This window comes from Alosa pseudoharengus, unplaced genomic scaffold (genome assembly GCF_046254945.1).
Source record: "Alosa pseudoharengus isolate Yale_2024_CS ecotype anadromous, Long Island Sound unplaced genomic scaffold, YU_APseudo_1.1 YU_APseudo_1.1_scf_1, whole genome shotgun sequence".
NCBI lineage: Eukaryota > Metazoa > Chordata > Actinopteri > Clupeiformes > Clupeidae > Alosa > Alosa pseudoharengus.
Genome location: NW_027468564.1, coordinates 18633096 through 18647713, shown reverse-complemented (window position 1 = coordinate 18647713; position 14618 = coordinate 18633096). Strand labels below are relative to the sequence as shown.

Below are 14618 nucleotides of genomic sequence, written 5' to 3'. Positions count from 1 at the left end.
ATTTTGGTTGAAATCACGGCCATAACGGACCGACGGGATTTAGCCCAGATATCAACGTCCAAAAGACGTTGTGTGCTGGGTGGGAACGTTTCCTAACTTTAGCTGATACACCAAACAACGAATAGAGGCTAACAAACCTAACGATACTAATCTTACAATTTTGCAAAATGATGGGGGAGAGAAAATGGAAATATGATGTAATATAGGCTAGTATGTAATTGTAATCATTACAACCGATTGACGTCTTACCTTGAAATGTCCCTCCAAGCTGGATGGAAGCTGGGTTGATATCTTTTTACTAGTTCGTCAAATGACACGCCGTAACAGGCTGTCATTGATCCACAATGGGCGTGAAAAGACACGCTAAAAGACTGAAAGGCGTTACATGACACGCTAAATTGCTTTAAAAGTGGCGTGCTATTTTACGCCATCTCGTGAGATCACGTTGGCAGGCCACACGCTAAATATATATTTTTTAAACCTGTCACTAAAACACCATAACTTCACACCAAACCTGCAAAATACACTAATTCTGAGCCTTTCACTCAGTTTTCAATTTCTGCATGTAATGCGCAATTGACAACAATGTGGTATAATGTGCGCCCCCAAAAAGGGTAATAATAGCCTATTTAGGTTGAAATAGTAATAATTTAATGTAGCCTATGTGCGTTGAAATAGTAATGATATAATGTAGGCTTTTTGCGTTGAAATAGTAATGTAGCCTATTTAGGTGCGTTGAAATAGTAATATAATGAAGCATATTTAGGTGTGTTGAAATAATAATAATAATGTAGCCTATTAGGTGAGTTGAAATAGTAATAATATAATGTAGCCTATTTAGGTGTGTTGAAATAGTAATGATATAATAGCCTATTTAGGTGTGTTGAAATGGTAATATAATATAGCCTATTTAGGTGCGTTGAAATAGTAATGATATAATGTAGCCTATGTGTGTTGAAATGGTAATATAATGTAGCCTATTTAGGTGTGTTGAAATAGAAATTATATAATGTAGCCTATTTAGGTGTGTTGAAACAGTAATATAATGTAGCCTATTTAGGTGTGATGAAACAGTAATATAATGTAGCCTATTAAGGTGTGATTACTGATGCACCAACCTGACCACTTTCTAGGCTTTGTATGTATGTGTATTGTCTGTTAATCTTAAAAGGATGAACAGACACTCAAGGCTATTGATAGACCTTTACCATGATGGTGTATGACGTCCCTGATGGTTTAGGCAACAGAACGAAGACATGAGGCAAAATACGGATAATTTTTTGTCAAATATGATTCACTATTTTGAATGTGATACTAATAATATTGTGAGACTGTGTCATTACACACAGCTAGTGTGTATGTGTGTGTGTGTGTGTGTGTGTGTGTGTGCGCGCGCTATTGATGGACCTATTTGGATAAAAGTCCAGGGCCTTTTTTTTGTCCCAGTCCATCCCTGGTCTAGCTTGTCTACGTGGGCTACAGCTCTTGAACGCCTCACTCAGTCATTCATTCAGCCATCCATGTAACTGCGGTGCTATTATAGGACAGCTGCGGAGGTTCTCTATCTTGAACAGCAGGGGGAGCTAGATGCCTTCTGAGGAGCCTGCATTAATAATGCATTGCATTACCTGTCCAAAGAAATGCATTTCATTACAGAAGAGAGCTGAGCAAAGCCCGTTCCCATTGCCTACATTTTCTCTGTGCACTCATATCAGTATTTTCTCTAAAAAAAAAAGTAATATCACTTCAGCAAATTTCCAAGCCTTTCTCAGGTTATCCAGGCCTAGTAGGCCTAGTCCTTTAGGGAAATAAGTCTCATTGTGATTTTTGGCCAGGTATAACGCCGTTAGAAAATAAATGACAGCATTACATTGTGTGTGTGTGTGTGTGTGTGTGTGTGTGTGCGCGTGCGTGTGTGTGTGTGTGTGTGTGTGTGTGTGAGCGTGCGTGCGTGTGTGTGTGTGTGTGTGTGTTAATTCACCCACTCTATTCACCATCTTATGCAGGGACACATTGCAGGTGAAATTGTTCAGGCCTAGATATTCCCACAACACTCCCACAGCTGGTTATTTACATTAAGTCAATATTTACATTTACATTTTGCTTTACAAGCATTATGAAATGGTATGAATTAGATTATCAATTATCTATGAGATATTCAAACATTAGCATATCTCAAGTAGGCCCTACTTAACATTGGATACAGTCATGTTCAAAATGAATTTTAGTAACATATTGGAGTGAAATGTTATTCCTGAATTGCCTGAATTGCTGTACCCTCCTCATACATTTGCTGACAACCTGTTATACTGTATGTGTGTCAAAACTTACTACGGGCTATGTTACAAACACGAACAACAGCATATATATATATAAATACAAATAATAAAAATGTTTATGGAGTATGAATGGAAACTTTGACATTATAGATAGATAGATACTTTATTGATCCCCAGGGGAAATTCAAGGTCTCAGTAGCATATACAGACAACACACACACATTCACTAACAGCAGAAAAAGTAATTAAAAGTATATAATATAAAAAACACAACTAAGCAATAAGGGCAGTAGAAGATAAAGAATATATTAAATATACTAAAATACAAATTATACTAACACTTAATCTAAATCAATTCTAAAAATGCATATCCTGCTTTATCTACAGCCATAGGATAAATTTGACTAGGCCTAGGTATTTCTGGTTTAGGCTACACAATCGTGCATAAATAACCATTGACAACTTGTTATCAGTTTGAAAATCAAGTGCATTTATTCACTCTTCACTCTTCATTTAGAAATTCACGTGTGTTGTGCTTCCCTGCCATCCATAGCATCCATAGACCACCCGGTTCACAGTCAGCCCTCCTCCACCATCCAGTAGCACAGTGAAGCGGCACCTAACAGAAACAGAAGAAAAAGAGATAGACAGTGTTAGATAAATATGTTCAACTGAAACTGAAGGCTACTTATAATTGAAACTTTAGAATAATAATATATATTCTATATGTTTGTTGAGTTTGCTGTCAAAATGCCAGGCTGAAGATAGTGTTAGAATAATTCAGTTTCGCAAGCTGGGTGAGCTCATTGAACATGCCGTGTTTGCTAGCAGCACCAGCCATTCGGGCAGCTCTGATCTCCCGCTGGACAGTTCAAACTTCGTCGCGCGGTCAACTATAAATCCACTACTTTTCAATCACCACATTAAGATTTCCCAGCCAACCATAAATCCATGACTTTTCAATATCTTTTAGTGAACTATGCATCGATGCTCTATCGATTATGGCAACATAAGCTATAAACTGATGTTGTTTCGATATCTCTCATCGATATTCATGCACTGTCAGGTTTTTGTCAGGATTGGGGTAGACTGAGTACAGTTGAGACACTTTTTGCCCACACAAAATCAAACAAAAAATAGATACTGAAAAGAAGTGATATTCCACACATTCCACATGGCATTTCCTTAGCTTGTAGACTAAAATATATCAATATCAATCAATAATACCCATAAGTAGTTTATATTTTCCACAATTAGCTCATAAACATAAGGTGCATTTTTTGTCTTGACTGTGTCTCAACTGTAGCCTACCCTATAGGCTACAGTTGAGACACCTACCTGGTACAGTTGAGACACCCATCTTTAATGATGTATAGTTCACTAACCGTTAGTTGGAAAGTTAAATAAATAAAAACATAGCAATTGCAAAGTGTTTGTAGTTCAAATTCATTCATTTCATTTAAATTAGCGTTGGTTAAAAGGAATACATCATGAACAAAATGTGACACAGGAACAGATAGCGAACAGTAGCCTACAAATGGAATGTTCAAGTAACCTAACACAATCCAATGTGTGTCTCAATTGTCCCCCGCTGACCACCTCACACATTTCTCTAGATTTTGCAACGACCTTACATGACACAATGCAATAAAATATGCCAGTTTTTAGGACAAAGAAATAATGTTTGTAATGATACCAGTTACGTTTAACAGTAACATAAGTGTAATGAGCTATTCATTGTCGAAGGTGCATGGTGAAGTGAAAATCTTACTTTGGAAAAAATACATTTGCCGATATCCCTGGATGGGAGATACTTGTGTCGTTCAAATTTTCCATGATCAAAGAGGGCACTAATACGCATGTGCATAGCAAAAATCACAACTTGGGCTTGCTGTGCAAGCAAGATATTTAAGGTGTCTCAACTGTACACATGTCTCAACTGTACTCAGTCTACCCTAATGCTGATTCAATGGCTATTTACCATTGAGATTTCAATCTCAACCAAAATGATGATTTGGATGGAAAATCAACATCATATCAATGTCACCTTGCTATCTGGGATCTCACCCACACACACACAGACAGGGTGCAGTTCCTGTCTGTCTGGGTCCACACTTCTTAGTACTCAGCACAACAACATTTAACTTGAACTCTCTGTTCTTAGAACTCAGCACAACAATATTTCTGCTTACACAAATGGTTATACAATGATAATAATTTCCTTACAGTAACGTAAACGTTTCTTCAGTTGGGAGCAGTAGCCTACTGTTTTTTTTATGTTGCATTCATTTTCATTGGCAAAAGCTAGCCTAATATGCATGAGAACCTATATAGATTTGAGCAGGGCCGTTTCAAGGAATTTGGGAGCCCCAAGCAAAATTGACATGGAGGCCCCCCCCCCACACACACCGCACGCAAAGCCTACAGGAACCACAGCATATGAATAAAAAATGTTGACAGTGCAAATACTGCTGTTGCATATATATACTGTGCATTAGTTTTGAACATTTGCAAAAACACCACCATACCATAAAATCCAATGTCAGCTTCTTCCTCATGAATGGAGGATGAAGTTGATGGTGTACCTGGGAAGATAATTGAAAGAAAATCTGAAATTACCTGTGAAGTACGTTTGACCATTTCACTGTTAGCATATTGGAAAAGGTCATTAACAGCTCAGCTCAGTGAGAGAAATTCACTCTACCTTCATCAGTGGAGGTATCCTTAGGAAGAGCCTGAGGGCTGAGAAATTTAAGCAAAGCACCTTGAGGGAGAAATAAAAGATATGTTAGCATTTCCATATTTTGATATTTAGAAGGGATGCAGCTGCTTTCACAACTACAAATGCTTACTGTAAAAACATCCCAAGCTAATGTTATACATAATGTTATAATGTTAACCTAGGCCTACTTGTAGCTTAACAGAGCATTTAAGCATTCTGCTGTTTGAGAATTAGACAGAGGCACCTGGTGCTTTAAAGACAGTAAACAGCTGGCGTCCAGTCTGCTTTGATGCACGGAATTTATCGTGTGGTTTTCCTAACCCCCATTTGGTAAATAGATTATCACGGTCGAATAGTTAGTATAGCAGAGAGGCTATGCCACTTTCATCAAAACCTACAAAGCTATAGCAGGGTGATTCTCCAACTATGGTACTTTTTCTGTCCTTGACATATATTTAAAAAAATAAAAAACATTTCCACTTTTTTATTTTTTTCACACTTACTACATATTTAGGGGAACCTATATATAAAAAATCATTGTTTAATTATGTTGTTTTTTATAAAATATAAGACATTTTATATGCGTTTTTTACTATTTTGCCTCTGTCCCTAGGCCAGACTTTGGGTCTTCGACCTTATCTCACTTAAAATCTAATACTGATATAATTTTAAATTCAAACAGAAAGTATGCATTATAACCCAATTCATTCAAATCTACTATTTGTTTTTATATTTCTTTTCGATTTGGCATATTTTAAACATGTTAAACACTTGTCCCTTGGGTTCACCGTCATTTCCACACCTCTGCATAAAATGCAATCCCAGGCTCAGTATTCTAGATTTGTATACTCAGTAACCATAGCAACTGACACTCCAGAGGGATCCACATGGCTGAATGAAAGAATGATCCCAGCAGAGGTTAATACATAGGAGATATATCAAGGTAAATATGAGAAATACCGCGAGTATGTTTATTGTACGTCATTTCTGAACCGCTCATAATTCATTCCGATGGGAAAAATTCTGGATTTTTACAATTTCATTAGGTGTAATTTGAGATTATTTAATGCTAACTCTAAAACTAACACTAACAGGCTAGTCAAACATGAGATATTAGAGGGAAAGTGGGAAAATGTCATTTCCATGACCGTCTTTTCCACATCTGTCTCCATGGTAGTGATAGGTAGACAGGTTGGCTTGTTTTTGTTCGGTTGTGGAAATGACCATTGCTTTTGCCATTGTCTGGAAAAATGTAAAAAAATACATATTATTCCATAAAAATCAGCACAGCCAACTTCAGGGCAGGTATCTAGGCATACTGGGGAAACAAATTATGCCAGTAATATTTTAATTAAAAATGTTTCATTTTCTGAAAATGTTCAGGTCCAAAAAGTACCATAGTTGGAGAATCACCCATTAAATACGATAAACAGTGATTCTGGAACAGATCTGCATCTTCCTTATCCCGTTAATAAACATATTACTGTATGTAACCATATTCCGTCCGTTCGGAAAAAAACTTGCGCTAACTGTTCTAGTTTGTTACAAGCAGCATGGGCCGTCAGGTAGTTAACATAAACATTTTTTGCTAGGCTAGCCTTCCTGCTGCTACATTACACCATTACAAGTAGAGCTATTTTATCCAGTGTAATTTATCACTTACCACTATCTTGTTTTTTCTTGTCATCCTCTTCCTTTCTCTTCTTTCTTTTCTGGCTGATCTGGCTGACGCATAACTCCGCTTCATTATGACTGCCTGTTTTATATTTTCGCGGCAGCAGAGATCACAAACCTGGCTGGCTGGCTGCTGTCAGCGGCTACTGAGAGGGGCCCCCTTGAGGGGGATCCCGGTATTGCCGGTAACAGTGTCGTTGCACTTCACTGACTATCAAAGGGGCGCTCACAGTTTGTCGTTGCATTTTATTCTTAACCAGTCGTTGTCTTGGGGCCCCTGGCCAGCTCGGGGCCCCAAGCAATTGCTTAGTTTGCTTGCCTTCTAGCGACGGGCCTGGATTTGAGGGAGCTGCAGCTGTTAGCATCAGCACGGTCATATTAAAACAGCAGGCACTAGCCCAGTGAAGGATCGTGTAAACACCATCCCCAGAAACCAGTTTCAAACCATGCTTGCGCTGATATGATGCATGATCACTGCTCAAATTGCTATTTTCTGACAGGATGAGCACAACCATGCAGGTTCTCTGAATCTCAAGCTCTTTAGCATCTTAATGCTGTATTCACAGCACGGTGAATGACAAATGGTGACAAAATGCTGTTGTTTATGAGTTCATAGCCTAGTTATTTATCAAGGACTATATCACATTTTATATGTTATTATGATCACTCGCATCGCATTACCATGGGGTTAGGCTACTGTGTAGGTAATGCTACGGTTAACTTAACATGCCCACCATTACACTGGATGTTAAAAAACTTTTAAACTTTTTATTCTCCCGAGACGCTAGCTACTTAAGGTAGTTCGCTCATTATCTCAGATCAGTGAAGAACTACCAGAGAAATCGTTGGGGAGAAAACTCAAACAAGTTAATGTTAGACTAGCTGTGTTACAGTTTCTCGTTGCAAAATTAAAATCTCCATGCGCTTTTGTAGGCTACACGCAGTCAGGGATGGATTACTGCACGGGCCTACCAGGCCCAGGGGCCCATGGGGTCAGGGGGCCCTGAAGCCCAAGCTTTTGCATGGAATCATTGCCTCAATATCAACAAATTAGGATGCAGGCTATGAATCTGATTGAATGTATTGGCCATCCCCAAAATGCGCCAGAATACAGGAAATCACATCAAACAAATGTAAAAAATTCTGGGGGAGGACCCCCAAACCCCCCCTCCCACATATGCAACAATTAGTGGGGGGCCCTTAATACATCTGGGCCCAGGGGCCCGAAAGTTCATAATCCACCCATGCACGCAGTCTTTACAGCTCTTGAGTCATGTACTAGGTCATTTTTTTTAATAACGATAATTTAGATAGGCCTAGGCTACACTTATGGGGTGGGTGCGTTTTCTAAAGAATCTCCCGTCTTGGTTTTGTACAGAAATGAATATTAAGTGACACATACGTAAAAGGGAGAAAAAAAGGTCACCTTCCGATATTTAGCAGGCTACTATGGAGCTAAATTTGTCTCAATAATATTTGTATATGCGCAGAGGGGGATCCATGTAAAACCGAAAATTTTATTTGTGAAATGTGATTCTGCATTTGTGGATCACCAGCACACGCATTCTTCGCTTTCCAAAGTTACGTGTTTTTGAGACGTTCTTTAAATGAAAGTCACACAAATCCACACGTAAATAGGCCTACTTTCACACAGAAATCGCAATCCAGTAGATGGCGACATTCCAAGTATTTCTTGACTTGCATTCGTGTTTTGACATCCACAAATAAAAAAATCATATCAAAAGTCAAAAGCAATTTTTGCTCCGTGTTGTGCAAGGACACAGAGATAAAGTATCAAAAAAAACAAAGTCATCATACACCGAATAGTGTTTTAACTGTTCTAATGTTCTTACTCATTTAGTACAGGGAGAGATTATTAATGACCATACTTATCTTTTATTTTGTTCATGTTTCTGGTTCCTGCGAAAGTTATGCATTCTTAGGTTGAGCAATTGTGAAAAAGTGTGCCACCCTTTACTGGCGTCCTATTGGCTCAATTTTTGGTACAGATGTTCAAAATGTCAATAGGAACAAGGCAAAATGCGATCTGGCAAAATTTGGAAAACTTTTGGTCATACCATTATATTGTGAACCACCCTAATGCGTGTGCTGGTGATCCACAAATGCAGAATCACATTTCACAAATGAAATTTTCCATTTTTTACATATGACATTTTATTTACAAATGCACATCTATATTTGTAAAAATCAATATACGAGTTACCATTATGATTTTTTTATTTGTAGATATCAAAACACACATGCAAATCAAGAAATATTTGTGGATCCCCCTCTGCGCATATACAAATATTATTGAGACAAATTTAGCTCCATAGAAGTCAGATGTGTACAGGGTGAACAGGACTGGAGAGAGCACAGTTCCCTGTGGCGCTCCAGTGCTGCTGATCACAGTGTCAGAGAGACAGTTCTTCAGTCTGACGAACTGTGGTCGCTCGGTCAGGTAATCTGTAATCCAGGTTACCAGGTGAGCGTCCACACCCATCTACAAGAGCTTGTCTCCCAGTCTGAGGGGTTGTATTGTGTTAAAAGCACTTGAGAAATCAAAGAACATGATTCTCACAGCACTTTTCCCCTTGTCTAGGTGAGAATGTGTCCTGTGTAGAAGATAAGTGATGGCATTGTCCACGCCCACTTTCTCCTGGTATGCAAACTGTAACGGGTCTAGTGCATGGCGTACCTGGGGTCTGAGCATACCTAAGACCAGTCGCTCCATTGTTTTCATCACTTGTGATGTAAGAGCAACAGGTCTGTAGTCATTAAGCTCACTAGGGTGTGGCTTCTTAGGGACGGGGGTGAGACATGATGTCTTCCACAGTGTTGGAACTTGTCCGAGGCGTAGACTCAAATTGAAGATGTGCTTCAGTGGCTCCCCAAGTTCAGCAGCAAGGGCCTTGAGTAGCCTTGGACACAGTCTGTCAGGCTCCGCTGCCTTATTGGTGTGCAGTTTCTTTAGTTGAGCTCTCACTTGATCTGTTGTGATGATGGGGGGTGTAAGGGGAGGGGAGGGGTGCATCTGGGATCTGTGTGTCTGATGGCTGTTGACTGAGGTCGTTGTCACCTCATTGTTCGTGATTGTCATGTGGGGGAGGGGTGCAATATCCAGTGATGGTGTGAAGGTGGAGGTGAATGTTGCGCTGGTATTGAGGGGGTGTGAGGGTGGGAGCTGGGGGATGACCACCTCCTTGATGTCAAGGCTGCCAGAGTCTTGGACACCTCAACAGGCACAGGCAAGGAGGCGTCAGGCGGGGGCAGGGCGTGAGGTGATGATGGTTTAGGTCGTTGGGTGTCACCGGGATGCAGAGCTGGAGAGACTGGGAGACTGGGAGGTGGGGATAGGGCAGGCATGCAAACAAGAGCAGTGTCTGAGTCAGCTGGGGGTGGTGGACAGACCACTGCCACTGGAGCTGGAGCAGGGCATTCAAACCTGTTGTAGAAGTGGTTCAGCTGGTTCGCCCTGTCCAGGTCCCCCTCCACAGAGCTGCTGCTCTTCTTCAGGCCAGTGATAATCTTCATGCCGTCAGAGTTGTTAAAATGTAGATCAGAGTTGTTAAAATGGCAAAATAGATTTGTTTTTAATGGCTGTTAGCAGTATTTTGATCTATTAAAAATATTCATATTAAAAGTTTGTTCTATTAAAAATACTCATATTCAAACTATTGGCTAATAACATTTCACAATTTATCTAAGAATCATTTGGAACATGAAATTACAGCCTACAATATTAAGGTTTCTGTAGGCCTACTTGAAATGTATAAATTACTGCATCAATAGACAATAGGCTACATAAAGGTTCAGGAAACATACAATACAGAAACATATTCACTTATCACCTGTAGACGTTTAGTGGGGATATATATTAGTTAGGCCTATTAGTTTTTCATATATAGTCGTAAACACTAAAAGCAATGCTATCTGTCACATAGCCTATCAAAAATCACTATGAGACTATACCCTCGAATGGCTACCAAGTCACCAAAATGCTGGGGTCTGGCTCAGCCTATTTATTTATGGGCATGATGCCATACCAACCAAAGGTAGTGCAAGCATTCTTGTTTAGACTATTCTTTCTGTGATTTATTGGCGCAATAGCCATTGCTTTATCTCTTGAGTTGCGGTGAGAAGTAGCCTACACGATCAATCCTAAAGTTTTCCAAAAATGGTAAACGTATTTAACTCCTTTCAACATTCAAACAACTAGTGTAATCTGCAGTCGCATATCCTAGCCTTAATTTCTTCTTCCTGTTTGATGACAGAGGGGGAGAGGTAAACTCGCTCTTTGACACGCAATTGAGTTGCTTATGACAAACCACGCCTGGGGCGGAGAGAGAGAAGAGTATTTTAAATTAACTCACTCCAGACTTTTCTCTCCACATCTAGCCTAGTATTCGCCTATTTTGTTGGGCGGAGGACGTCGCAGACATTGCGTTATCGTCGTGAGGGAGTGAAAAGAAGGACTTAGCAAAGTCTCACCCCTGAAAACGAACACTATGGCTGGAGTGGCATCGAACCTGGCCAAGAAGCGGGCGCTGGCAGCAGGATTCGGGACGAACAGCAACGCCGTGAAGTACTTGAATCAGGATTATGATGCGCTACGCAACCAGTGCTTGAGTGCGGGCAAACTTTTTACGGATCCAACTTTCGCAGCCGCACCCGAGTCTCTTGGTTTTAAAGAGCTCGGGCCCAGTTCGTCCAAGACCAGGGGAGTTGTGTGGAAAAGACCAGGAGTAAGTTGTTTCTTTTTTGCAATATTGAAGAAAATATCTTGCATAACTATTTCATGCGGTTGTGGTTTTCAATAAGGATGGGGTGAATGCGTGCGCACGCGCGCGCACACACACACACACGCTCGGATGCACGCACGCACGGACCAAGATAATTATGAATTACTGACTTGAGATGTCAAGCAACTTGTGCGTGCCTGTCTGCAAGTGATTCATCGCTGTTAGCCTCGCAGATTTGGCAAATGAGCACCAAACTTCATAAGGTCATTTTTTTTGGGCGTGTCTGAATTATGACTTAGGCTATCGCAAAAATCCACATTGTAGCCATAAAGTTATAGCCTACATGCCCTACATGCCGCAAACATTATATTGGAAACATTGTTTTTAACTCTGTTGGACTCTGTTTCGGTGTTCGAAACTTTGGAGAACTTGTATACATTCCAAAATTCCTAAGGTTCCACTGAAAGGCAGCAACTGTTCTTGTCCATAGGTCGGCGCTACCTCCCCGCCCCAGGGTTAGAACAGCTTTCTCAGGCGGGGTTGGGCACCGGAATGTCTGTTGTTGCCCCTATCCATCCTCGGCGCGTTAATGTCTTTAAAACGCATCTCATTTTCGGCAGCCGTCCCGTCCTCAGCTGTGTAGCGACGTGCTGCTTGTCTTGTCAACAACACAGGCCCAAGTGCATAGCCTCTAATAAGCTTCCTGCTAGTTATGCAATACAGATTCTTTAAACAGCACCACCCACTGTGGGTATCTTCCAGGAATTAAATGTTAGTGAAAGTTTTGAGGACAGACGCAGGGCCCTCTCTAGCAGTAACAGATTTAGACAGCCTATCTGTGGCTGTGGCGCAGTGTTGTGTGAATGTGGATACTTAAGAGTGAGGAGAAAGCATATAACCATGTAAATCATCTATTAATGAAAAAGTGTGGGATTTTTGGAGGTGGCTATTTCGGCCTGTAGATGAGGTCTGCTTGATCTGGAGGGCTTGGCTCGCGGTTTTTCGGCTGAAATATGTTGGTCGTGTTCTCAATGGGGTGGGCACGGCAGACAGTACGGTGCGTGTGTGTTCATGTTGTGGACGGACGAGGAGGAGGAGGTGCCGTAGACCATTCTCTCGATTCACTCATGTCTTTACACAAGCATGGGAACCACCATTCCACCTAGTTTAGAACCAGTGAGAACCAGAACAGAATGATCACCCAGATATCTGCCAAAACTGGACCAGATCTGTTCAGCGTTCATTTGTATTTTTCCAAGTGCGTCCTGTATATGTGCGTGTGTGTGTGTGTGTGTGTGTGTGTGTGTGTGTGTGTGTGTGTGAGTGAGTGAGAGAGAGAGAGAGAGAGAGATAGAAAGAGAGAGAGAGTGTGTGTGTGTGTGTGAGAGAGAGAGAGAGAGAGGGAATGTGTATGTGTGTGTGCAAGTGAGTGTGTGTGTGTGTAGGGAAAACAATAAGCAATTCACCACATCATTTTCTGTGTCGGCTATAATTGGTAGCCTTTTCATCTGGAAACACAGGAGTCACCTTTACCCCTAATGCACATCATGGAGTTAATTTGCTGTTATTAGAGACTCCAGGACTGCTAGGGCCCTAGTACTATACCCCCCTCCCCCCTCTCCCTCTCTCTCACACACACACACATACACACACACACACACATACACACACACACATATTCACACACAGACACCTGGGTCTACACCAGTCTCTAGGCTTTTTGACTCTGAACAGTAAACTGTGTTTATTCCAGATGTTTATGGCCCTGAATCTGGCTTATGGTGTCATCTCTTGCAGCAGCAGCAGCCCGTTCAGAGTGGTGTGACTGTACTCTTTTGTAGACTATGTAAGAATTAATGGTGTGCATTGCGGTGTTCAGTTCATATTCCATCAACAAAGCAATGAACAAAAATCAACAAAAGTGGTGTGAATGGGCTCATTTATCTGATTAAAACAAGTTTATGTTTGGGTGTGTCCAGTGTTCGATTTGGCCTGTGCTTCACTGATAGATCAGCGTATTAATAGGTTAGTTAGTTAGTTTATTAGTTAGTTATTTTTTTTCACAGTTTCCTACGTTTTCATTGTACATGGTCACAGGCACAGGATGGCACATACAAACATATATATTTCAGACACCTAACACATTTGATACAGATGAGATGGCATCAGATATTTTATAAGCTTTGGTAGGCAGGGGTTTGGGGTGTAACCAGTTGTCACATATACAGTCATCAATCGATTGTTTTTATTGATTATGTTTTCTCCTGCAGGAGCTATGTTCCAGTCCAGAGTTCATTGTGGGCGGAGCCACCAGGACTGACATCTGTCAGGGAGCGCTAGGTAAGCCCCGCCTCCTCCAGCACCTACCCCAGAGAGCAGCTGGGTGGCCCTCAAAGCGACCCTGACACCGGGTCTCAGGAACGTGTTCTCCACCAACGAAGAACCGGTTCCGTTCTGGTTCACACTCCATTTCGACCTAAAATAAATCGGTTCGCAACCTATAAAGTTTGTTTGGATCTGAACCAAAAAATAGTTGAACTAAGACAGCTCCAGACAGAGCTGTTATCTAGCATATGCTTTGTCCAGAAGGGGTTTCCCCTTTCATTGTTAGCCATTCGTTTTTAGGGTTATCATTCAAAGACTTCTCCATTGGTAACCTTGGGTAGATTATACAATAATTATCAGGCTATAATATGAACAGCCGTGCAGACAGTGTGATCTGTCAGATCTGTCTAAAGGGCCGTTCAGACCAAAAACGAACGGCAAAAAAGTATCATTCTAGCTAATAAATGACGACGTCCTCACGTAAACAATAATGACATGAAGAACGATATCGTTGTGAATCACTTTCAGATTGATTTTGAGAATGATAAAAAGCTGACAGCTAATCAACCCATCAAATTTTAGCCATTACATTCATCCACACGAGGAGAGATGTTCCTTATCGTTGGTCAGTGTGGATGCTTTTGTCATTATAGTTATCTTTATAGTTGTCATTCCTAGTGTGAATGGCCCTTCAGCAATAACATTATGATTACCAAATACTCTAATGAGGGATTGTGTTAATTGCATGTGTATACACACTTAAAACAAATGTGTTGTCTCTATCTGGACACAGAGATGTGCACAACAATGCAAGTTGTGTTGTTCTCAACGCAAGTTGTGATATTTTCAAACATATATTGTGTAAGAAATAAAAAA

At 40.7% G+C, this 14618-nt stretch overlaps 1 protein-coding gene and 1 long non-coding RNA gene across 2 annotated transcripts in view; one reads left to right on the top strand and one right to left on the bottom strand.

The window, feature by feature from the left end:
* Positions 1–2742: 2742 nt before the first annotated feature.
* LOC143124257 (uncharacterized) lies at positions 2743–4234 on the bottom strand. The gene is made up of 2 exons (XR_012987008.1): positions 4051–4234; positions 2743–2898 (listed from the first exon to the last, which is right to left on the bottom strand). It is a non-coding gene; the product is annotated as an uncharacterized LOC143124257 (long non-coding RNA).
* Positions 4235–11000: 6766 nt separating this feature from the next.
* Positions 11001–14618, top strand: part of LOC143122427 (calpain-2 catalytic subunit-like) — a 30566-nt gene continuing 26948 nt past the window's right edge. The window contains exons 1-2 of the mRNA XM_076283225.1: positions 11001–11420; positions 13688–13757. Coding sequence (XP_076139340.1) covers positions 11184–11420; positions 13688–13757 — 307 coding nt within the window. The 5' untranslated portion in view covers positions 11001–11183. The remainder of the gene's footprint in view (positions 11421–13687; positions 13758–14618) is intronic.